The sequence below is a fragment of the Rhamphochromis longiceps genome, linkage group LG9 (genome assembly GCF_057381845.1).
Source record: "Rhamphochromis longiceps isolate RC_006_pf linkage group LG9, R_longiceps_female_GT1.1, whole genome shotgun sequence".
Lineage (NCBI taxonomy): Eukaryota > Metazoa > Chordata > Actinopteri > Cichliformes > Cichlidae > Rhamphochromis > Rhamphochromis longiceps.
Window position 1 is genome coordinate 1,957,631 of NC_140565.1, and position 26,471 is coordinate 1,984,101.

Below are 26,471 nucleotides of genomic sequence, written 5' to 3' on the forward strand. Positions count from 1 at the left end.
AGTGATCCACCGGCAGATGGGATCAGGCACATTCATCTGGGAAAGCTTGCCTCGGAGATGGTCTGGAAGGATGGTGTTGAAGGCAGAGCTGAAGTCCACAAACAGGATCCTGGCGTAGGTTCCTGGGGAGTCCAGATGCTGCAGGATGAAGTGTAGGGCCATGTTGATGGCGTCGTCTACAGACCTGTTGGCTCTATATGCAAACTGCAGGGGGTCCAGGAGGGGGGCCGTGAGGGTCTTGAGATGGGAGAGAACTAGGCGCTCAAATGACTTCATGACCACAGATGTCAGAGCCACGGGTCTGTAGTCATTTAGTCCAGTGATCCTAGGTTTCTTGGGGACGGGATTATGGTAGAGGACTTGAAGCAGGCAGGCACATGACATGCCTGCAGTGAGGAGTTGAAGATGCCAGAAAACACTGGGGCCAGCTCGTTTGCACAGTGTCTGAGGGTGGCAGGAGACACACTGTCTGGGCCGGGAGCTTTCCGAGCATTCAGACTCCTAAACTGCTTCCTCACATCTGCTTCATGAATATGAAGAGTTGTGGTCGGAGGAGGTGGTGTGAAATCCTCTTTTGTGTGGGGTGAGGGGGCGGGTGTTGCAGGTGAACAGTTTGAAGGTGGTGATGGCTCTATGGAGGGGGGAGAGGTGGGGGAATGAGTGTCCAAAGTGCCTCTATTGTTGGGGTCGTTGGAGGTGTGAAGGCTGCCTGATGGCTCGTCAAAACGGCAGTAGAAGTCGTTGAGGGTGTTGGCCAAGAGCAAGTCATCAGTGGAGTGGGGGGTTTTAGGCTTGTAGTTTGTAATATTCCTAAAACCTTTCCACACAGAGGCCGAGTCATTCTCTGAGATCTGCTGCTGCATCTTCTCAGAGTGCTGATGTTTGGCAATGTCCACTTCTTTAGTGAACCTGTACTTGGCCTCTCTGTAGCAGTCCCTGTCTCCGCTTCTGAACGCCTTACTCTTTTCCAGCCACAGATTTTTGAGTTTAGGAGTAAACCAGGGTTTGTCATTGTTATAACTCACCCTGGTGCGTGATGGCACAATGCTGTCCTCACAGAAGTGGATATAGGAGGTGACAGTGTCCGTAAACTCGTCCAAGCTGTTAGAAGCAGCCTTCATTGTGTCCCAGTCTGTGGTCTCCAAACACGTGCGAAGCTCCTCCACAGCCTCGTTGCTCCACAGTTTTTTGGTCCTCACGACAGGTTTGGAGAGCTTCAGCCTCTGTCTGTACGTGGGGATCAGGTGGATCATGACGTGGTCAGAAAGTCCGAGTGAAGCGCGCGGCACCGCGCGATAGGCCCCGCTGATCGTGCTGTAGCAGTGGTCTAATGTCCTCTCCTCTCTGGTCGGGCATTTAATATACTGCTTGTATTTCGGAAGCTCATGGCTCAGATTGGCTTTGTTAAAGTCCCCAAGAGCAATGATGAGAGAGTCCGGGTATGTCCGCTCCATGTGGAGAATCTGCTCTGCGAGTGCGCACTGAGCTGCTTGCGCATCCGCGTCTGGCGGGATGTAAACAGCGGCCAGGATGAATGAAGCAAACTCCCGCGGAGAATAAAACGGTTTGCAGTGAATAAAAAGATATTCCAGAGAGGGAGAGCAGTGCTGAGCAATCACTGTTACATCTGTGCACCAGCCACTATTGATGTAGAAGCAGACACCTCCACCTTTGGTTTTACCGGAGAGAGCGGCCTGCCGGTCCGCGCGCAGCAGATGAAAGCCCTCCAGCTTGAGCGCGCAGTCCGGGATGTCCTCACTGAGCCACGACTCCGTAAAACATAAGACACAGGAGGAGGCAAAGTCTCTGTTCATGCTTCTCATCAGGGCCAGTTCGTCTATCTTATTCCAGAGTGAGCGTACATTAGAAAGGAAGATCCTTTCTAATGTACGCTCACTCTGGAATAAGATAGACGAACTGGCCCTGATGAGAAGCATGAACAGAGTAAACCATTGTAAACCAATAGAAACAAGAGTGTCACTGTCATACCTAATGTACCCAATGGTGGTGATTTTGCCGATTTAGAAACGCTGAAAACTAACTTAAAAAACAAAGACAAAGAAAAAGTGGTCGGAGCAGTCGTGACGGCAGCCGACCTCACCGGCGCCATCTCTCGGCCTGGGGCTCGGTCACTCAGGCACGGCTGGCTGCCGGTTTACTTGAAAAGACTTGATATTTCACCCCAAATATAAAATTTAACATACATATTATATAGAGATTGAAAATGTGACGTCATTCACGGGTAGAACCGCAAAGGATTCTGGGAACTCGTGGCAAGAGGTACTAGCGCACGCAGGCTTTCAATTGAAATCAGTCACACAGCGATAAAAAGAAACACAAAAATGTCAAGAAGCTGTTGTATTATTAACTGCAATAGCCGGTCGCATGACAGCCACGGGAAGCCGACGGGTAAAGAGATCGGTTGTTATCGGATTACGTCGTTGAAGAGAAATTGTTCGAGCCGTGTTTCCGAAGTAACAAAGAGGCGACGGATGGCCTGGATTGCAGCCATTCAAAGACCAATTATAACGTCCCAGAACACTCCAGCTCACATGTTAGTCTGCTCCAAGCATTCCCACAAAGGTCAGTCCTCTGTTGTAGTTAATGCGTCATTTTCATAACATAATTGGTGATATAGGTCACAAGCAAGTCTGGCGCTGAACAGAAATTGTCGCTCCTTTGTTTATTGTGCATAAATAGTGAATTGTACTGACACAATATTGCGTTTCGCTTCTGTTATTATGGTACATTGACAAAAACATATACTTTTATTCACAGGGTAAAACAGTTGTTTTGTATCACTAAATTCAAATTCAAATTCAAATTTTATTTGTCACGTACACAGTCATACACAGTACGATATGTAGTGAAATGCTTGGACAACTGCTCGTGACCTAAAGAAAAAAAAAAAGGAAAAGGCTATGAATAAGATAGGAAATAAATATGAAAAATTAAAAAGGGTAAATTTAACTAGGAAGGAATAAAATATAAATTAAGGTTAAAAATGAAATAACTGTACAACACAAATTAGAATGAAGGGTAAATTTAACTGGGAAAGAATAAGATAAAATATATAAATTAAAGTTGAAAATAAAATAACTGTACAACAAAATACACAATATAGAACTATATAAGAATGTATGAAGAAATATAAATAAATATATACACAATAACAGCAGCTGTACAAGTATTAACCGGAAATGAAGAATATAGTGACCAGTGTTGTGCAAAAACACTGTCCAGAAAGTCCAGTGTGTGTGTAAGAACTGTATGTGTGGGTCAGTACTGTGTGGTGGTGTGATTGAGAGACCGTATCGCCTGCGGGAAGAAGCTCCTCCTCAGTCTCTCTGTGTTGGTCTTCAGGGAGCGGAATCGCTTTCCTGACCTCAACAGAGAGAACAGTCTGTTGTTGGGATGGCTGAGGTCCTTCACGATCTTCCTGGCCTTGGTCCAGCACCGCCTGCTGTAGATTGAGTGCAGGTCAGGGAGCTCGGAGCGGATGGTGCGCTCAGCTGACCGCACAACCCTCTGTAGAGCTCGTCTGTCCTGCATGGTGCTGTTCCCGAACCAGGTTAAGATGTTTCCCGCCAGGATGCTCTCTATGGTGCACGAGTAAAAGTTCCTGAGCACCTTGGAGGGCAGTTGGAAGTCTCTCAAGCGTCTGAGGTGGTAGAGACGCTGACGGGCCTTTTTCACCACGGTGTTGATGTGACAGGACCATGACAGGTCCTGCGTGATGTGAACTCCGAGGTATTTGAAGCTGTCCACTCTCTCCACTGGGCACTCGTTGATGACGGGGGTCTGGTAGTTCCTCTCCTGCTTAGTGCTGAAGTCCACTATCAGCTCCTTTGTCTTACTGACATTTAGAAGGAGGTTGTTCCTCTGGCACCAGTTCTCCAGATTCCTAATCTCCTTCAGGTAGGCCGTCTCGTTGTTATCAGAGATCAGGCTAATTGCCCAGTGCGATTACAGTATACAGTATTATTGTCACTGCTACATTTCTGTGATGCTACCAGAAATTATTTCCACTGCTAATTAATTACCATTGAGCTCAAAGGTCCTATTAATAAACGGTTAACGAATGTGTATTTATGACGACGATTTGTGAGACTGGTAAACTTATGATACGTACGATGGTCTTTACTTTCTACACTTGTGCATTTCAAGGTCCTGTACCCATCCGTCGGTAAACTGTACCTGGGCTTGTTGCAGTGACCGGAAGTCACTAAACTTCACGAGTGTATGCACTCACAAGAACCGTATAATTATAAATATGTATATAAATATGCTACGATGAGATAGCTGACTTCATCTAACTAGCAAATGGTTTCCAGGCTACGTTGGTGATGCAGTTTTTTTTTTAATATGTATGATATTTTTGTCATGCGATTTTAAAGCCAGTCCTACAAGCGCATCCAAGAATAACATGCGGCTTATCTCCGAACTGTCGGTGAAAATTATTCTTGGAGCTAGGTTTAATTGAGCTGCATTTTAAAGAGGTGCAATTTCACAATTTGTGTATATTTTCTAAGTTCACTATTTTGTCATGTGTTGAGAAAAACACAGATTTAAAAATTACATGGTCTAATATTTACATTTAGCATATAACTGCAACATGCTTTTTTTCGTTTTTTTTTTAAAGACTCGAAAGGACTTGAAATTCAAAATTTCAGACTTGTGACTTTACTCGGACTTTTACACCAGTGACTTGAGACTCGACTCTGACTTGCCTGACATTACTTGAGACTTGACTTGAGACTTGAGGATAAAGACTTGAGACTTACTTGCGACTTGCAAAACAATGACTTGGTCCCACCTCTGCTATAATATGTTACATACAACATGCTTTAGTTTTCATTTTAAATAAATGTTCTTAATTCCATAATAGTCCCTTGTTTTTCTGTAAAATCATATGACTATGTGACTGTAACTTGTAAATTTAAATCATGCTTTTATTAAGTACTCGGTATCGGCATCAGCGTGTACTGAAGTACTCGTACCCGTACTCATTTTCCAAAAAAGTGGTATCGGTGCATCCCTAGTTAAACATAAATAAGTATGCATCAGCATGATAGTGTATAATGCTAGCACAAACAAAAATCTGGGAGACACTCAAAATTTTTTGCTTCCACTTAATTAATTCTTGTTTTTAATGGCCTTTCATTTTCTATGTGATGACCAGTGAATCACCAGTGCTGTTTTCACATGCTCTAAAGTAATAATTGCAAATAACATGTTGACACATCATAAAAAAAATTAATTGTATTAACAATAAATGTAAGTATATAGGGCTTGGCATTACGCTTTGAATTCTGGTATGTGGGAGCCATGTTAATTGTGTAAGAAATGTAAATAAACCATAGAAACAAACAGTACATCAGAGAAACAGCCAATTTAGAAGAGGGACGGTAAAAACAACATATTAAAATTCCCAAAAGTATGCTGCATATGAATACGTGAACGAGGGAAGCCTGGAATTTGTATGTGGACAAAAATCTGCATTATGTACAGGTTGTATCTATATGAAACAGCCAATAATGAGCACATAGACAGAAGAAAAACTTCTTGCCACCGCAGTTTGCTCTCTCTCTCTGTTACGTAATAAATTGTAAACTCCTTTAGTAGTGCCTTTATTACTTAATTATTTTTATTATTATTAGTATTATCATTTATTGTTATTTACTTAAACATGACACATAGTTTAGGGAAGATTTTGCAGTTGTGTCATTTCAACTGGAATCATTCAGCTGCACATTACTTGGGGGAAAAAAGGCCTTCTGAAAAAGATCTCTTACTTCTTGCTTTAGAACATGATACTATATTGTAGGAAAACCGTGAAAATTTGACACGTTTTTCCCTCGTGATAATTTGTAGCATCGCAAAGGCGTACATTATTGAGTAATAACAAATCAAATGATTGATTTGATTAGATTTAAGCATCAAGACCGAGAATGACCAGCACACTGTTTGAAGAAACAAGGATTCCTCCTGAGGAGCAGGCTAAAGTGGCTGGGGAGAGGGTAGTCTGGGTCTATTTACTGAAGCTGCTGGCACCGCCAGCGGAGCCCGGAACCAGATAATGGATGGATGAGAGTCTTGCAACATTGCCGTAGCGCAGGTGATGAAGACTGCATCCCAAGCCCGATTAGTTATGGAGTCTTTTAAAATGTTTTCCATATTTTTGGGGAAGGATCAAATTATTAATATTACTTTACCTTTCGAAGGAAGTTTCAGCCGAAAATGATAGCGAGGCATTTCTGTTGCGCTAGCATTTCAGCAAAAAACGTTATAAAATAAAAAAACAGAATAACCGTAACAATAGCCACTTCTTAAATTCGTAGTATTCACAGACTGCAGTGTAATTGTTCCATGTGCAGTATCTGCTCCGCGAGTGCGCACTGAGCTGCCTGCGCATCTGCGTCTGGCGGGATGTAAACAGCGGCCAGGATGAATGAAGCAAACTCCCGCGGAGAATAAAACGGTTTGCAGTGGATAAAAAGATATTCCAGAGAGGAAGAGCAGTGCTGAGCAATCACTGTCACATCTGTGCACCAGCCACTATTGATGTAGAAGCAGAGACCTCCACCTTTGGACTTACCGGAGAGAGCGGCCTGCCGGTCCGCGCGCAGCAGATGGAAGCCCTCCAGCTTGAGCGCGCAGTCTGGGATGTTCTCACTGAGCCACGACTCCGTAAAACATAAGACACAGGAGGAGGCAAAGTCTCTGTTCATGCTTCTCATCAGGGCCAGTTCGTCAATCTTATTCCCGAGTGAGCGTACATTAGAAAGGAAGATCCCAGGAAGAGCAGTTCGCAGTCCGCGTCTCCTCAAACGCACGAGTGCGCCGGCTCGCTTCCCTCTCTTTCGGCGTCTCGCTTTCCTGGTCAGAGTCAGCAGTAAATCTGCCGCAGATGCGACAAATATTGGAAATAAATCCACAGGCGTTGTAGTCCTGTAGTTAAGGAGCTCTTCTCTGGTGTACGAGTATCCAGAGGAGTGCCCAGACACAGAAGAAATGCACAAAAACAAAACAAAAGTAACGCACTGAAGCATGTTACATGTGATTGTGTGAAAACTAGAGTGTTGATAAAATTGGGATGGTGGGGGAGGTATACAATAAAACCACCCTGTAGTTCCCCATGGATGAAATTGAAGGGCAGATAACAGTGAAGGGATGAGTGGGGCCACTGCAGCCGCACACATCCAGCCTCTGGGTAACGCACCAAGGCTTCCAGCAGCACCCACCCCAGTACTCACTGCCACTAACAGAGGCAGACACACAGACACTCCAAAGAAGCAACCACTACTCTCCAGCCACCAAGAGGCCGCCAGACGCCCATAGTACCAGAGAGTATCCTGGAGAGATTACAGCCGACCACCCCCACTAAGTAATGTAAATAATGAGTGGGGACCAGAGAGAGACAAATTCATCCAGATTTTTGAAGAGGTAGACATTCTCTTTACAGTAATGTGATCATGATTGATACATAAGGTGTTTTTTGATTTCCAGCTCACGAGGATCGTTTTCTTGGTGATGCAAAAAGAAGCAAGGCATATATATGATGTATTTGCTTCCATATCTAGTTCACTTATGTCACTTATGATGCACAGCCTGGTTGAGGTTGGGATACAGCAACTAAACTATACGGATAGTTCTTCACATATCTTAAGCCAGAACCTCTTGACAGGCATGCAGGACCATATAGCAAGCATATATCCGAAAAAGTTGATTCTATTCATTTGGACTTACCGTTTTCAGTGGGAGAAATATTTTGTCATTCATCCAAATTACTTTGTCCATATTAGCTGACTGCAGGTTTACTCAGTCTGATAAACAGTAAATTAATATGCAAATTGTCATGACCATTGATCAACAACCACTGATGAATTCCCATTGTTTGTTTTTTTAATAATTTAAAAATGCATAAGCATATCAGAATGATGTGATGGTGAGGAAGAGCACCCCTCCTCACAACACCCAGGTTCTGTGTCTAACCTCAGCCGATGTGAGAATTTCACTTCACGGAGTTAACCCACGGAAGGCTGCTGGTCCAGATATCATCCCTGGGAGAGTGCTCAGAGAATGTGTAGACCAGCTGGCAGATGTTCTCGCTGACATCCTCAGTCTTTACTTCCCGTGGAAACGGAGAAATCTCCCACCACCCATTCTCACCACCTTCTACAGAACGACTGTCAAGAACGTCCTAAAGAGCTGCATCACTGTCTGATATGGGAACTGCACCGTATCGGATCGCAATACCCTATGCGGATATTAAGAACATCTGAAAAGCTCATTGGAGCCTCTCTTCCCTTCATCACATGCACCTATCGCAAATGGTGCACCTGCAAAGCCACCAGCATTGTGGAGGACCCCACACACTCTTCACCCTGAACTCTTTAGGCCCTCAATGCCAGACTGCAAAACAGTGTCTTCCCCCTGAACACTCTGTGACTGGACTGACACACCCACGCAAACCTTCATACTAACAGCTGCTGGGCGGAAGAACCTGCGATTATGTTCCTTTGTACACCTAGGATGCAGCAGTCTGTCAGTGATGGACCTCTCCCGTTCTGCAACAGCTTCATGCATGGGGTGGGAGCCATTATTAAGAATGATGTTATTTTTGCCAGAGTTCTTCTGTCTCCGACCACTTGCACTTGGTCAAATGGGCATCCTAGAACAGAGCTGGCCTTCACGATGAGCTTATCCAACTGCTTCCATCTCAACTGTATATAAGCTGTTGTTCCAACAGACAACACCATAGAAGATGAATGACACCACAGCAGAGTCAAAAAAGGTCTTCCAGAGCACCCCCGGTACTCGAAAAGATCTGTCAGTGGACGCATAGGAGAAAACTAAGGGTTCAGTGTCTAGCCCAAGGATATATGGGCAAGATACACATTCAATTTTATTTATGCAGATTCTAATGTATTATTGTAAGCTAGAACCTACAATAATACATACAGAGAATAACCCAACAATCATATGATCCCCTATGAGCAAGCACTTTGGCGACAGTGGGAAGGAAAAACTCCCTTTTAACAGGAAGATACCTCCGACAGAACCAAGCTCAGGGAGGGGCGGGGCCATCTGCTGCGACCGGATGGGGTGAGAGAAGGAAGACAGGCAAGGCAAGGCAAGTTTATTTATACAGCACAATTCAACAACTAGGTGATTCAAAGTGCTTCACAGAGACATTAAAAAACAAAAAACAATAAAAAGTGTGTTTTAAAATTGATAAAAAAAAAAAAAAGTAGATAAAATCAGTAGTTAAAATTTAAGTTTTGCAATTTAAGCTTAAAAGTGTGGATTTGGTGCTTTATTCAAATGCAGCTGAGAACAGGTGAGTCTTCAACCTGGATTTAAATAAACTGAGTGTTTCAGCTGATCTGAGGCTTTCTGGGAGTTTGTTCCAGATATAAGGAGCATAAAAGCTGAATGCAGCTTCTCCGTGTCTGGTTCTGACTCTGGGAACTGATAAAAGACCAGATCCAGATGACCTGAGGGATCTGGAAGGTTCATACTGGGTCAGGAGGTCACTGATGTATTTTGGTCCTAAACCATTCGGAGCTTTATAGACCAGCATCAGAACTTTAAAGTCTATCCTCTGACGGACAGGCAGCCAGTGTAAAGACCTCAGAGCTGGACTGATGTGGTCCACTTTTTTGGTCTTAGTGAGGACTCAAGCAGCAGAGCTCTGAATGAGCTGTAGTTGTCTGACTGATTTTTTAGGTAGACCTGTAAAGATGCTGTTACAGTAATCAAGCCTACTAAAGATGAATGCATGGACTAGTTTTTCCAGGCCCTGTTGAGACATCAGATCTTTTATCCTTGAGATATTCTTGAGGTGATAGTAAGCTGACTTTGTTATTGTCTTAATGTGTTTTTCTAAGTTTAGGTCTGCATCCATCACTACACCCAAATTTCTCGCCTGGTTTGTGGTTTTTAGGTGTATAGATTGAAGTTCTCTGGTGACCTGTAATCGTTTTTCTTTGGCACCAAAGACTATTACCTCAGTTTTGTTTTTGTTTAGCTGGAGAAAATTGTGGCACAACCAGTCATTAATTTCCTCAATGCATTTACCAAGAGCCTGTACAGGGCCTCGATCTCCTGGTGACATTGTGATGTATATTTGTGTGTCATCTGCATAGCTGTGATAGTTTATTTTGTTGTTCTTTATAATCTGTGCCAGTGGGAGCATGTAAATGTTAAACAGAGGGGGTCCCAAGATGGAACCTTGGGGAACTCCACATGTGATACTTGTCTGCTCAGATGTGAAGTTACCTATTGATACAAAGTATTTCCTGTTTTCTAAGTATGTTTTGAACCAGTTTAGTACAGTTCCTGAAAGACCTGCCCAGTTCTCCAGTCGTTTGAGTAATATGTTGTGGTCAACTGTATCAAATGCTGCACTGAGATCCAGTAAAACTAAGACTGACATTTTTCCACTGTCTGTATTCAGACATATGTCATTAAACACTTTGGTCAGAGCGGTTTCAGTGCTGTGGTTCTGTCTAAAGCCTGACTGGAAGGCATCATAGCAGTTATTCTGTTTTAAGAAGTAATTGAGCTGTTGAGAAACTGCTTTTTCAATGATCTTACTTAAAAATGGGAGATTTGAGATCGGCCTGTAGTTGTTCATTTGTGTCTTGTCAAGATTGTCCTTTTTCAGTATAGGTTTGATTACAGCAGTTTTTAGTGATTCTGGAAACACACCTGACATTAAAGAAAAGTTGACGATCTGTAACAGGTCTGACTCAAAAGTCTTTGAGACCTTTTTGAAAAAACTTGTTGGCATTACATCTAAAAAGCAAGAGGAGGGGTTCAGTTGACCTAAGATGTCCTCCAGGTCTTTGCTGTTAATAGGGCGAAACTGTTTGATGGTGTTTAAACACTTTTTCGGTGGACACAGTACATATCCTGAATATGCTGTTGATGTACCAATTGCTTGTCTAATCTTTTGGATTTTTCTGTGAATAATTTGGCAAAGTCATTGCAGGTCAGAGTGGTCTATTAACACATAGTGAGTGAGGAAAGTGACTGAAGAAGAAATACACATGGAGAAGAAGAGACCTGAGGAGGGGGATGACTTGAGCAATCGAGCAACCCTCCATCTCAGTGCAAACACCTACAGTTTAGTTTTATTTATGTTATTACTAAAAACCAGGGAGTGGTATTAAGAAGTGGGGTATATATAAATTAACTAGGCAGAAAGAGAGTGAGAGGTGGAGAAAATAGGACCTTTAATCCAGTTGTGGCTCCCAGCAAATACCTGTCTCTGTGATGTATTTATTGTTTTAATAACGTCAGCATTGCAGTGGATTTGTCCTGATCTTGAAAAATTATATATATTGATTTGTACGATGGGAGAGTGGACTGAGCGGGAAGGGGAAAGCCCATCTCTTTGTTAAAGCACCAATAACAGATCCAGGTTTATAATGCCCTGAGCAGTCACGCTGATAGAAGTGTGGATCAGTTTGATACTGAATTTCCTGCTTAGCCTCTAAGTAGATTCTATTTGTCATCTTACTTACCTCTAGCGCTGTGAAAGCCTGTTCAATGCCATTTTGTTATGGTTATTCACATAAATTCACAGGGTGCCACAGATGAACAGCCGCAGTATGAAAATAAAGCTTATTTGCTTTCTTTCCAAATGTTACGTGAGAAGGTTGAAGGTTTCAAGTACTGAAATTGGAGAATGTTTGTTTTATTCTGCCTCACAGAGGCACCAACGATGCAAGTGAGAACACACTTGTGCCATTCTTCATCACTCACAAGTTCAGTCAACTTGAGGCTAAAGGTCAAGTCTTTACGGTGGCCCTGAAGTGCAAATCACACCAACAAATTGCTAAACACAAAACTGAGAATCACAAAAACAAAATTGAGAAGCACAAAAACAAAATTGAGAAGCACAAAAACAAAACTGAGAATCACAAAAACAAATCAAGAAGCACAAAAACAAAAGAAGAATCACAAAAACAAATCAAGAAGCACAAAAACAAAAGAAGAATCACAAAAACAAATCAAGAAGCACAAAAACAAAAGAAGAATCACAAAAACAAACTAAGAAGCACAAAAACAAAAGAAGAATCACAAAAACAAATCGAGAAGCACAAAAACAAAAGAAGAATCACAAAAACAAATCAAGAAGCACAAAAACAAAAGAAGAATCACAAAAACAAATTAAGAAGCACAAAAACAAAAGAAGAATCACAAAAACAAATTGAGAAGCACAATTACATTAAGAAAACCGGAAAGGGTAGGTACCAGTCAGCAACAGGAGACATCACTGATTGGATGTCCGATCTGTTCGTCTTTGGAACCGGAAGTTACTCTGCCTGTGGCGCATTTCGTTTGAAGAAGAACGGCGGAATGTTTTGTCCTAGCTGTGGGAAAAAGCTGGTTGAGGAGTCGCCGAACTTTTGCAGCGGCTGTGGCGAGAGGCTTTATCACGCATCTTGCATCGGAGACACTTCACTCCCATTGAGTAAGTTAATAAGCATAATAAAATGTTTGTTATTTATTGATTTATTAGCCTAGCGTTAGCTGTTTCCAGCCCATAGCAGACCAGAGGGCTGTTCCACTAAGCGAGCTCAGAAAATCGAGGCTCATTTGAAAATGCACGCAGCTGTCAAAATGACTGCTCAAGACCTTTCTAGTAGTGAAGGTTTGAGGGCAGTTCTAGTGTTAACAAACCTCGCAGCTAGGGTGCCACGGACCAGACTTGTCCACAAGCATATTGCATAATGAATGAGCAGAAAGACTGCAGGTTAGCCTCGTTCCTGGAACCGAATTTGGGGCAATCGAGCCTGGATTTTCAGAGTGAGCCTGGCTTTTGGGATTAGCTTGCTTCGTGGAACAGTCCTCTGAGCATTTCCACAACTGAAACGATAATAAATTAGTTCATTTATTATGTTTGGTTAACTTTAGGAACTAACCCTATTATGTGTCTATACATTAAAACTTACTGGTGTAGAATTGTATTGGTCAATAGTATCAGTTGCATTGTCATTCCTTGGTAGAAATTTTCTAGTGAGATTATTCAGTGTTGTCCTTATTTGCGTGTTGTGTGGACAATGGAATGTTACATGAATGAATGTCTTTAATGTGTGACATTGTAGTACATTTTTCCTTTGTTTCCCTTTAGCATCACAGACTACCTCAAACTGCCCGACTCCAACCTTCAGCACCTTCATAGAATACAGAAAAAAGAAAAATGAAGAGAGGCAAAAGTTTTCTGAAGGGAGGAAGGGCTTAAAGAAAAAGGAAAAAAGAAAGGTTCAGGTAGTTTGGCTAGCTCAGTCTGAAAACAAGTTGAGGTTAATTTTCTAATGACATTCTTTTGTTATTCCTTAGGGGAGTTGTGTAAAAAATGTTCAGTGTAGTAAAGCTATCCAGAATAAGAACAATTGTTTACGAGTAATTGTACATTTAGGTTGTCAGGAAGATCCCTCTTTAGCAGTTAATAAATATTCAAGTTTGAATAGATCTGCTTAGAGTCATATTAGTATATACTTGGCCCATTGTTCATGTGTTTTTCCTTACAGATAAATGTCGGCTTGATGACCATAAAAAAGGGTGGTTTGAAGCCATACCGTGGAAAAACTATTTTCCTAACAACAGACCCTGACGCTACTGCCACAAGTCTGCTCAATCAAGCTGTTAAAAAAATGAAGGACTTTAACAAAGATCTAAAAGATGGACCTTTCCTTCTGTATCCGGATGGCACTGAGGTCATTACTGTCCCTGGAACACAAAGACCATTTACACTTGAGGCTTATAAGGCTGAAGTTGGCAAGCCTTATCAAAGAATCACTGTTTTCATCTGCTTGAAGAGTGACTTTGAAGATGGTAAGCTGCTAATGTTTGTTTTGATTTTGACACACATTCCCTTAGTTTCAACAACTGCTAATTTTGAAATTGTAAAATGATAACATTATGCATAAAGCACGCAAGTCAATAGCATACCTACATTAAAATGGTGAATGGCCTGTATTTGATATAGCAACTTCTAGGGTTCTACAACCCCCCCAAGACACTTCACAACAAAACCAGTCATTCACCCATACACATTCACACACTGCTGGTGATTAGCTACAATGTGGACACAACTGTCCTGGGACTCACTGACTGAAGCAAGGCTGCTGTACACAGATGCCACCTATTCCTCCCACTACCACCACCTGGCATGGAGGGTGAAGTGTCTTGCCCAAGGACACAACGACTGTGACAGACTGAGCAGGGCTCAAACCTTCAACCTTTTGATTACAGGGCGGGCTTTTAACTCCTCTGCCACCATTGCTGCCTAAATTAGCTTGTATATGTTATGTTTCTTCCTGGAAACATGAAATTCAGCCATTTTTGGATCTACTGAGTCATGATTTTTAAATGCTAACTTTATGCCTTTCGTATTAATCTATTATTCATGATCAAATAAAGTTTCATACATTAGTATGAATTTAGTTTGCTTAGCTTGATTTGTTTTCATGTTTTGTAGTTGGAGAAAACTCAGACTTGTCTGACTCTGACCCCGAGATTGTTATTAAAAGGCCCTCTGAGTTTGATCTTGCTGATACACTGGTAAGTACAATTTAAAAATTTTTTATAGAGTTTTCTTGTTGTTTAGCCACCACCATTTGCCTCAGTTCAGTAAAACAGTTAATAGTTAAATGTGAAATACATTTTGTGTGTGTGTGCGTGCGTGCTCGCTCGCGTGCGTGCGTGTGTTTGTTTGTTTGTTTCAGCCATGGGAACTTCAACATGAAAGCAGTCCTTTACAGAAAGCGGCAGAATATGAGTAAGTGATATTTTAAGAACATCTAATCTTTTACTGTTTTTTGCCTAAACTTTTGTATTAATGAGATATACACTTTTGTCAAGGTTCAAGGTTCTTTATTTGTCACATGCATAGTTATACAAGTATAACACACAGTCATTCATTCTGTATATGGTTTTTGGAACATGGACTACATAATACTTGTATTGCTTGTTTGTTAATCAAGATGCTTAAATATTTTCAAAGTGTCAATTAATATTTTCACAGTACACAACAATAATGCTTTTCTTTGTTCTCTAAGGAAGGGTGCTGGGGATCTTGTGCTTGCTAATGAAGTACAACAGGTGAAAAACTATTTTATTAGTAAAACAGTGCAGCAGACAATCTCCACCGCCTTTACTTTGCAATTAGATGACGATTCACTGTTTGCTTATTACATTCATTGTTATTATACAATGCATTTCACATCATCAATTTTCATACTATCAATAGATTATAACATCCACCCCTTAAAGGTACACTAAGTGAAATAATCACAAAGCAGTCTAATGTCTCAATCATGTTGGAAGGAAGGTTACATTGAAACTAACTGTGTATGACTCGTCTTTCTCATCTAGAATCTTCTGGCGCTGATCCGTAGCCATGAAACTCATGGAACGGGAGGAGGGAGAGTCACTCGTTTGTTTATAAAGATAGACTGTAGTACACAAATTTGACCACAGGATTTCTTATTTCATTCTTACTTACTGTACCTTTAGATAATCTATTGGGATAGGAAACCTAAGGTACATCCATCTACTTCCGGACCATGGGTCCCATACTGCTAAAAAAATAGGAGTCTATGAGCCAATAAAAATTATTTTCTGATCCCGTTTGATGTGTATAATGGATTTAAAATATGATGTCCGTGAAGTATATAAACACATTTTGATGCCAAAAAGTGCTTAAGCGACAGGTGGCAAAGGTTATTTTATGTTTTGTTTGAAAAGACGTGGCGAAATGTAAATGTTCGTCTCACAAAATTGACATCATCGAACCAGACACAGAGAAGAGGAAAAGCTTAGTTTTGTTTAGCGAGCTTCGAATCCTTCTTCCAGGATGATGTGGAGAAAACCACTATAAATCTGGCCATGTGATAATTAGCAGCTACGCTGGGGGAGAAAAGCTTCTGAGGCGACATCATATTTGCGACATCTGACTTGTAGTCATTTTAAGGACAAATTTTTACAAGCTAACAAATCTCAAATTACATTACAGACATAGTCGAAACACAATTATTTATTATTTAAATTGAAGTACAACATATGTGTGATTCAGAGAGTAAGGCAAAGCAGACCAGAAAATAACTTTTATAGCTCCATTCACTTCCATTCATTTTTGTTTTGTTCAGGGACCCACGAGCAGACCAGAAGGGGAGGAGACTTAGGCTCCCTATATTAAAATAATTATCAATTGGTCAAATATGAATTTTCATTCATCCTCTTTTCTGTATTTCCAGGTCATAGATTTGGAAGAAGAAAACGATACAGGCACTACTGAATGCCTCACTGTCGAGAGCTCCTGTTACAGGTGCGTTGTATCTTGAGTAATTATTCCAGAGGTTTGCACAAAATATATACACACAATTATTATAAATGTATGTAGTTTGACTCTTTTACATTTGATTCTTCAGAAAAATAAATAGTAGAATCGTTCTATAAAAGTGGAACTGCATGTTTATGCATTTGTATTTTTGCATCTACACTTTGTGTACATGTTTTCACTCTGCAGAAACTACACACAGCTGTTTGAACCGATTGTGATTGATGATGAAGATCCTACTCCTAACGAAGCCAAAGCTGAGCCCCCAGAAGAACCTGTGTTAGTAATTTAAACATTTGAATCCAATTAACCGCCATCTTGTTCTGTACAAGACATCATGCAATCATGAGAGAAGTATATACACCTTTAAAAAATAAGTTTCCCTTTTTTTTTTTTTAGAGACACCAATTTGGAGGCACATGAAATTATTGCAAATTTGGCACTGGAACTTGACCACAAGAAGGTCAGCAGGTTCAATATATCAAGGTCAGCTGTATGGGATGGAGCTGTTAGAGGATTTCGACGCAGCACATACTCTGACAACTACGACATGCTCATCAAGTTTAATGATGATGCTGGCAGCTTTGAAGACGGTTTGGATACAGGTGGCCCGAGGCGTGAATTCCTCACACTTCTTATGGGCAGTCTGAGAAATCGCCCCATCTTTGATGGACCTCCAGAGAGCCGTTATCTTGTATATAATTCAAGAGGTGGATGTTTTCTCCGTAATTATTACAATGGAAATTTTAATAAAAATTGGCTTATTTTTTTCATTAGCATATTTAATAGCAATTAACCATGATAATTATGTGCCCTGTATAACAGCTGCCAGGCAAGATGAGTACTTTTTAGCAGGAAAGATGATCGCTGTATCCATTGTGCATGGGGGACCAGCACCACATTTCCTCTCCAAGAACCTGGTCAACCACATCACAGGGAATCAGAGTTTCAGCGCCACTGTAGAAGATGTGCAAGATGAGGAGATCACAAAAGTTCTACATCAGGTAGAAAATTACCTAAGCTCAGGGAATGGGTTTACTTAGAAGACACTTGGGGCCAGTTTAAAAGATTAAATCAGGATAACAGTTATCCGTGTTGGATCATATCTTGAAAGTAGGTTCAAGGTAGATTCTGTAATCTGAAAGGACAGATTTCCACCTCCCAACAACACAAGTGAAATAACAAATTGATTATTTCTTTAATCCAATGTTTGAATGAATCGTAAAAGTAGTGAAAATTATTTTTGTTTTTCTTACAGTAAACCTTTTTTTTTTTTTTTTTTTTTGTTTTATAGGTCCTGAAAGCTGAATCAGAGGAGTCTTTGCATAATCTTATTTTGCAAAACAGCACAATCTTCCAAACTGCTGGATGCCTCAGAAATGTCAAGCCTTGTGAGAAACAAGCATTTGTGGAGGAATACCTCAGATGGTACATCCTTGAAAGAAACCAAAGTGTCATACAACGGTAAACTCATTACTCCTTTTAAATTCAGGATGGCCAGTTGCTCATCACAGCAGCCACTGACATTTTCAGACCTTCAGATGTATATGAAAAAACTGATTCGGTAGCATCCGGTGATCTGATGAACAACAACTTAATTCCTGAGCCACTGTTGCACGCTATTAACCTTTTGACACTAGAACTCTAATTTAGTATACATTTATTGTTCACAATGACCCATAATAATCAGTCATGCAACATGATTAATTTTTCAGTTATTTATAAAAAGAGGTGATCCCTTTTTCGACACACTTGTTTATTCCAGTGTGAAAGCACTATTTTTTTTTTTTAAATGCTGAAATCCCAATGAGCTCTTCTTTTTTTGCTGTCACAGTTAATTTATGAGCACTATTAATTATTTTTGTGTATGCATTTGAAATCTGTCCAAATTTATAATGAAAGATCTAGTAGGTAAAGTCATTTAAACACAATTTAGAAGACTGCAATAGTCATAGCTATAAACCAATTATTAGTTATTTGTCTATCCTTTGCAGATTTAAAGATGGACTGGAAAGTCTGAATTTTTTAAGTGCACTGCAAAAACATTCCAGTGTGCTGGCCCCACTCCTATGCTTCTCTGCAAAGGCCCTGACTGCTTCAGAACTGGAGAGCATGTTCAGACCAGATCTCAGCCCAGCAGGAAGCAACAAGCGGCATAAGGAGGTCCTAACACTTGGCTTTTGGGCAGATTATCTCCTTGATTGTGAAGGTTTGAATGGCCGTTTTTATTTGTTTATAGTTTTATGAAAGGAGAGGTAAGGAAATTAATTTTCTGTAATGTACTACAGTGTTTACTTTCTTCTTTCAGAGAAGGCAACAGCAGTGTGTCTGGAAGATTTGATGATGTTTGCCACAGGGCTGACGGCAGTTCCACCGGCAGGAATGACACCACCACCATGCATCCAGTTTTTAAGTGATTCGCCTTTTCCAGTTGCAAACACCTGTGCAAATACTCTGAAGCTACCCATCTGTGACTCATATGGCATCTTTAAGGCCAACATGGACTTTGGAATTCAAAATGCTCCAGGATTTGGATGTTCTTAAATCAGCAAGGTCATCAAGTTACAGTTACTGAGTTACCCTGTTAAGTAGTGTGCCAACGGCAGCTGAACCTAACACATTCATGTGATAAGCAACTTCCATATTGTTAAACATTTAGTTGTTTTTTCTTAATATTGTGTATGTTGGAAAAGTGACAGAAATGCTGGACACTATTTGTAAATGGTTTTATTAAAGAAAATTGTAAATGTTTCCTTGTGGTTAAATGTTAATATTTAAATTCATGCCAGTTGCTGTATATTATGAACAATATTATATTCAATTTAGCAAGAGGGAAAGGAAACACTACTAACATTAAAAAAATGAAGGAAAAACAGAAGGGCTGGAGCACTCAAGTCCAAAGGTTTTATTAGGTGCAAAAAAAGGAAAGAAACTAATGTTTCAACACAGTGTGTGTCTTCGTCAGAGTAACTCTGACAAATGTCATTACAAACTGAAGTTCAGTTGGTATCTAAAACCCAGCTATGTCCTTCAGGGCCAAATACAGTTCTGTGGCCGATTCCCAGTCTTGTGGCTGCTGCAGTGTGTTTTGTTGTACAGCCTGTTGTAAATATTCCTCAATGTTTGGATCACCACACAATCCAACCGGTAGCCCCTCCTCGGGAAACACATCCAGTTCCCTCTCCTCAACAGCAAATCCACAGTCTCTTGAACCATATCTGCAAAATGAAAATAGAACAGTGAAGGATTTTTTGCTGACAATATGGAACTATATAAATCAACGCATGCAGTGACATGTTATAAACTGCTGTATCATACTTATGTGTAAAATTATGAATATATATTAACCAACTTAAGCAATAACAACACCTTGCATTTAGTTTGATGCAAAAGGTTAATTCATTTTGTTAAGAACTCAAATACCTGTGAGGCAAGAGATAGAGTTCGTTTGGAATCCCCCCTGGACACGATGCAAGTCTGCTTGGCCGAATCCTGTGTTTGTTCCAGAGGTCTTTGCATTCATCCAGGTCTTTCTGTAGAACCCCTCTGAAGCAGAATCTCAGCAAGCATTGGTGTTCGTGGCTTCCATTTAAGTTTCCAGAGACTCTTAGGTCTCCAAACAAGTCCATCCAAAACTGAGACCTGGGTATATAATTAATATTTAAGAATCAATTTAGCTTTGTTCTTGGTCATTTTATAGGGTTTGTTACATTTTGGTCCCATTTAAAACATGCCACAAATGGATGTCAAACAAAGTAATGCATATTAGTTTTCCATAAATATTGAAGCGACCCTGCAGTAATGTTCTTGTTAAAAATGCCGTATTCTTTTCACTCTGTTCTGTGTGTTGATTGTGAGGAGTGGAGAGTTTGGTCTGAGTAGTTCATTTTGTATTGGCGTCGTTAAATCTAGGCAAGCATGCTCATTTCGGCACAACAGCTGACAGTGACCATTTTGAGTTCCTGCAATAAAGTGACGGCTGTTAACGTCTATCTCATCCAACTTTTCAACACGTCCAGCAGGACGCTACTCTATTTTCTTAAATGCATGTAAAAAAAACGATCTGATCAGCTTTCACTGTAGCTTACACCTACCAGATACAAATGTACCCACCTTCCTCTTCTGAAATAAGACCACCATGACTCGATGCGCTGATTCCCAGTAGATGATCCGTAACTGTGGCTTGACGATCCAGCATAATAGTCCGTGTGCGCGTGACGGAGGGTACACTGTATTGCTGCCATAGTCCCATTCTCAGTCCCGAAGTCTGTTCGTAATCTCATTGGTATCACACCAAGACTCTTTACACAGTTTATATAATTGTGAGCTATAACAGCCGGGTTGTTGTTTGTTGCTCCACACACAAGCCACATCAGTCTTCTTGAAAAGCCATCTATACATCCTGACAGGGCCAAGCCAAAGGGTTTCAGTTTATCATAGCCATCTACATGCCATATGTAATTGGGCCCCATGGAGTGATACGTGCGTCTTGTGAACCTCCTTCGAGTTCTCAAAGCGATTCCTTGAGGATTTAGTTGTCTCAACAGCCTCATAACTACATCACGCTTGACACGCAGCTTGTGTTTTTGTTTGAGAACTTGCCACATGGTCCGATATCCAAACAATTGTCCTGGTCCTTGAAGCTCGGCCAAAATGGCACGCCTCACCTCAGGAAGTGGAGAATAGTTGCCTCGTCTGTACAGTCCAGATTCTTTTAAATGCGTTTTCAGTGTACGCATACTAATTGCAATGTCATGATTACACTTGAGCATATCCAGTATCACCTCGTATGTATGTCCTGAATCAAAATATTCTCGAATAGCGACAGCTATGTTTGGGTCACCGCTAATGTTCATGTTTGAAAAAAATGCGCCACAGGCAGAGTAACTTCCGGTTCCAAAGATGAACAGCGCGGACGTCCAATCAGTGATGTCTCCTGTTGCCGACTGGTACCTACCCTTTCCGGTTTTCTTAATGTAATTGTGCTTCTCAATTTGTTTTTGTGATTCTTCTTTTGTTTTTGTGCTTCTTGATTTGTTTTTGTGATTCTTCTTTTGTTTTTGTGCTTCTTGATTTGTTTTTGTGATTCTCAGTTTTGTTTTTGTGCTTCTCAATTTTGTTTTTGTGATTCTCAGTTTTGTTTTTGTGCTTCTCAATTTTGTTTTTGTGATTCTCAGTTTTGTTTTTGTGCTTCTCAATTTTGTTTTTGTGATTCTCAGTTTTGTTTTTGTGATTCTCCATTTGTTTTTTTGTTTCTCGATTTTGTTGTTGTGTTTAGCAATTTGTTGGTGTGATTTGCACTTCAGGGCCTCTCAATTTTGTTGTTGTGTTTAGCAATTTGTTGGTGTGATTTGCACTTCAGGGCCACCGTAAGTCTTTCTAAGCTGTGATAAAATTGTGGAAAGGCATATTTTTCTGTCAGATGCTGCACTACTCATGACTGTAACTATATTATAGCTATATTACTATAGCTATATTTAGCTACGGAATATTTGTTAGTCTGTTTAGCCTTGTCGGTTAGTCTGTTTTTTACCTGGTTTAGTTGACTAAGAAATTAGTCACCAGGAATGTTCCCATTTCAACTGTTTCACAATAGTATATGTAGCATCGCCTTAATAGTGTCTGAATTGTAGCTATCATATCACTTTAAAAATATACCAATCAAATGTGAGATACAAGGGCATTCTGCATTTGATGTCAACATACAAATAAAAGGATAAAAAAATATATATATATGGCTCGAAATCAGGGAAGGTGGTGACATGTAGTCAGGGTAAGGCAACAGTAAATTTTTAACCCTGCTTTTGAATATAGGTGTACCCAGTTAAAAATTATGGATTTGGTCCTTCTGAAAATGTTTGTAAAATATGTAAAGGAATGCTATACAACAGAAAACTTGCAGACTGGCATTATTAAAATAACTCTGTTCCACAAATCTTGCAGTACATGGAAAATGTCAGTAAAATAGAATGCATTGCTCTAAAACCTGGACATACAGTGGTGTGGAAAAGTGTTTGCCCTGTTCCTGATTTCTTATTTTTATTTGCTGTCATATTTAAATGTTTTGGATAATCAAACAAATTTAAGCATTAAACAAAGATGACAGAAGTAAACAATCAAGGTTTTTATTATTAAGGGGGGGAAAGGGCTTATATGGCCCTGTGTGAAAAAGTGATTGCCCCCTAAATCTTAGAACTGGTTGGGCCACCCTTAGCAGCAACAACTGCAATCAACTGTTTGTAGTAACTGGCAACAAGTCTTTTACAGCACTGTCGAGAAATTCTGGCCCACTCCCCCCCCTGTCCCCTTCTGGCTGCCTCTGCCTCAATTTTATCCCACAACTTAGACATTCACATTACTCACACTCTCATTACACATACATATAGGATCTTGGGGGTGGGCACGATACACGGAGTCCAAAGTACCATCAGGGTGTACACCCCAACCCTGGCGTCGTTGCCCACCTCTCAATTTTAAATACACGTAGACATTGAGGGCTAGCAGGAGGGACCATGCGCTTACCTGCTGCTCTCTGGCAGGTAGCTCCATGCCCTCCTGGGTTTTAAATGCACCTTAGAACACACATGCATCAACACTACAATGAGCGGGTGGAGGGAGGTTTGGAGTCTTCTCTCACCCCCGTTCTCTGCGGCCTGCTGGAGCGGGGGGGCTAGGAGGAGTTGGCCGTCCGACTGCGGTCTGGAGTGTGGGGCCTCCCTGCTGCTGCGGAGTCGGGGCGGTCTGCCTCCCCCCACCGCAGGGAAAAGGGTAACACCACCTGGGTCTGGGTGCAGTTCCCCCCTCCAGGGGCAAGGGTACCTAGACCCGGTTTGTAGAGTACGCTTGGGGAGTGTGATCGTGTGTACAGCGTCTCTTTATGTCTGTCTCCACGTTGGTTGAGTGTGGAGTAAGTGCATATGAGAGCATGAGGGTGGGAATGGATGTTTGTATCTGTGTGTGCCTGTATGTCTGTGTCTATATGTCAGGTTGGGTGTCAGGCGGCACCTCTCTGGGGACATCTCAGGCCCTCCAAGGTTTGGAGGCCTATCTCCCCCTACCACCACTTCCCCTGCCAGTGGCGGACTCCCTCAGACATCGGTGCATTGGTGGTTCTTTGTGTCCGGGGATGGGCGTCCAGGTACACACCGGCTCACTCCTTGGCGGCCGGTTATCGGGGCCTGGAGCCTGGGGCTCGCTCGGGCCACTTCGGAGGTGGGGTGCCACCGGCCTCTCGGCCTGGGGCTCGGTCACTCAGGCACGGCTGGCTGCCAGCGGAGCTCACGGGCGCGTCACTGCAACTCCCCCTGGCTTCTGCTCCGCGGCTGCTGAGTGACCCCTCATCTGGGACTCTCCTCAGCTCTTTCTGGGACAGTGGCGCGGCTGCCCCTCTGTTGGTCTTCCTTGGTCTCTTGTGTTCTGGGGGCCTCTGGATGTCTGGAGTTTTGATCTCCTCCATACCTGCTTCATGCCCTGGAGGACGGGGCTGTGGGCCCCCCACACCCTCTAGCAGATCATTACATGAAGGAACCTTTTAAAAAAACAAGCGCGTCCATGCTCACAGGTGTACACACGGGTGCTCACACCCACAAACTACACCCTTTTTGGCTCCTACCTCAAAGCACACTGTGTTCTGTTGATCTTATGTGCTGCACAATAATGTTTAATATGTAGTATTTACTGTCATATTCCCATATATCATTGTGATGTTGTTTATTCTATTACTCTTGTTCTCTTCTGCTTGTTTTCTTTTTTCTTTCTCAGCAGGTGATCCAGGTGAATGATATATGCATTTTTTTTCTCTGCCCGTTCTGTTGGTTTATGTTTTTTGCCCTTCTCCCCCATCCCTCTTCTCTTTCCCTCTTTCTTTCTCCCCTTTTTTCCCCCAGTCAAGTCTGTCCCGTATTCAGTAAGTGAAAATAAAATAAACAATAAAACGTGAATCAAATGGACCATTACGGCAAGGCTGGGATGGTCAATTTGGTAAAGTAAATCCATTGGGCATCTTTGTTTGCCTTTAGACAACAATTCTGATGGCAAAAGAGCCAAACGGGACAGGCAAAAAAAAAAAAAAAAAAAGAAACATTAGAGGGTTTTCAAGCATGAACTGCTTTTTTAAGTTCTTTCCTGAATCAGATTCAGGTCAGGACTTTGAATAGGCCATTTCAACAACTACCGACCAGTTGCTCTAACACCTGTTATAATGAAGTGCTTTGAGAAACTGGTCCGACGTCACATCATGTCCTGCCTGCCACCCACACTCGACCCACTCCAGTTCACATACAGATCTCACGGATCAAATAAAGATGCCATTGTTACAACAGTCCACACCACCATCTCTCACCTGGAACAACAGGGGCGTTATCCCAGGCTGCTCTTTGTTGACTTTGCTTTCAAAACGATACTCCCGGACAGACTAATAGTTAAACTGCTGAATATCGGACTTCCTTCTATTACCTGCTGCCACCTCACCCTTAACACCGGATCTCCACAGCTCTGTGTACTGAGTCCCCTACTGTACACTCTGTACACACATGATTGTGTTAGTTCCCACCCAGACAACGCAGTCATTAAGTTTGCAGATGATACCACCGTGGTGGGGCTCATCTCTGGTGGAGACGAGACAGCATACAGAGCTGAGGTTCAGAGGCTGTCAGACTGATGTGTAGACAACAACCTGTACCTCAATACCACAAAGAAAAAAGAGCTGGAGGAAGTCTGAGCTGCAACCTGTCAGCATCAATGCGGGAGTGTGTGGAAAGGGTGTCCAGTTTCAAGTTCCTGCAAGTTCTGCACATGGACACAGACCTCCAATGGAGCTCAAACACCTTTGCGGTTTTAAAGAACGCCTAACAGCGTCTCCACTTTCTGAGAAAAGAAAAATGGACCTGAAGAAGGAGCTGCTGACTGTCTTCTACCGCTGCTCCATTGAAAGTGTGCTGACATACTGCATCAGTGTGTGGTTCTCCAGCTGCACCACAGCACACAGAAAGGCACTTCAGAGGGTCATCAATATGGCCCAAAAAATCATTGGATATCCTCTTCCCTCCCTGAAGGACCTGTACAGCATGCACTGTCTCAAGAGGGCACACAGCATCCTACGGGACTGTACACATCCAGGACACCGGGTGTTTAAGCTGCTGCCGTCTGACCGGAGGTTCAGGCTGCTGAGGTGCCAGACAAACAGACTCAAGGACAGCTAACAGGACAATAGCTCTACACTGTAAAATGTAATATTGTGTTTAATTAAAAATATTAAATAGGCTGAACTCAATTTTTAACAATTTTTTTGAGTTCTGGGAACTAATTAGATTTTACAGTGTAATCAATGCAAACAGCTGGCCTGATTGGCTACCTCCCTGGACTTTTTGTGGTGGAGGGCAACAACAATAACAACAATAACATGTATATTTAGAACAAGGCACAATAATAATAATAACAATGTGAAATAAACATTCACTGATTCTTCTTTTTATTACTTAAGTTACTGCACTGTAAAATCTAATTAGTTCCCTGAACTTAAAAAAATTGAGGAAACTCGTTGCCTCAAAAAAATGAGTAAAGCTTAGCTAAAAATGACAAAATTAGGACAACTTATTTATTTTAAGTACTCTGTACTAGCTCATTTGTTCCCAGAACTCAAGAAAATTGGATCAAGTTTACGTAAGATGACCAAGTTAGGGCAACTTACTCATTTTGAGTACACTGTACAGCCTTGTTAGTTCCCAACTTTTATTTTCAAACACAACAAAGTATAACAGCCAACCTACTGGACACTGTTCTGCTGAACAACAAACAATTATATTGCCATCACTGTTATAATCTTACAATGAAACAAAGTCTCAGATGTAATTATTCTGAAAATAAGTTTAGACCTACCACAAGTTTGTTTTGTACTTACATTACTTACAGTGGGGCAAAAAAGTATTTAGTCAGCCACTGATTGTGCAAGTTCCCCCAGTTAAAATGATGACAGAGGTCAGTAATTTGCACCAGAGGTACACTTCAACTGTGAGAGACAGAATGTGAAAAAAAAAATCCATGAATCCACATGGTAGGATTTGTAAAGAATTTATTCGTAAATTAGGGTGGAAAATAAGTATTTGGTCACCTCAAA

General features: G+C 41.4%; 1 protein-coding gene and 1 long non-coding RNA gene across 3 annotated transcripts; one reads left to right on the forward strand and one right to left on the reverse strand.

Annotated features, from left to right (window-relative positions):
- The first annotated feature begins 12,297 nt into the window (after nt 1-12,297).
- On the forward strand, nt 12,298-19,284 carry LOC146661514 (G2/M phase-specific E3 ubiquitin-protein ligase-like). Of its 2 annotated transcripts, XM_085417968.1 has the most exons (13): nt 12,298-12,487; nt 13,148-13,284; nt 13,548-13,851; nt 14,498-14,580; nt 14,745-14,797; nt 15,078-15,120; nt 16,275-16,345; nt 16,547-16,636; nt 16,757-17,067; nt 17,183-17,361; nt 17,652-17,821; nt 18,352-18,566; nt 18,666-19,284. In XM_085417968.1, the coding sequence occupies exons 1-13, from the start codon at nt 12,298-12,300 to the stop codon at nt 18,899-18,901; spliced, it is 2,082 nt and encodes a 693-aa protein (XP_085274094.1). In that variant the 3' UTR covers nt 18,902-19,284. The 2 variants fall into 2 exon arrangements, with proteins under 2 accessions (XP_085274094.1, XP_085274093.1); XM_085417967.1 differs by lacking the exon at nt 12,298-12,487 and having other exon boundaries at nt 13,153-13,284.
- A 2-nt stretch (nt 19,285-19,286) lies between these two features.
- Nucleotides 19,287-21,391, reverse strand: LOC146661515 (uncharacterized). Its single transcript, XR_014913224.1, has 3 exons — nt 20,471-21,391; nt 19,781-19,999; nt 19,287-19,575 (listed from the first exon to the last, which is right to left on the reverse strand). It is a non-coding gene; the product is annotated as an uncharacterized LOC146661515 (long non-coding RNA).
- Nucleotides 21,392-26,471: the final 5,080 nt, after the last annotated feature.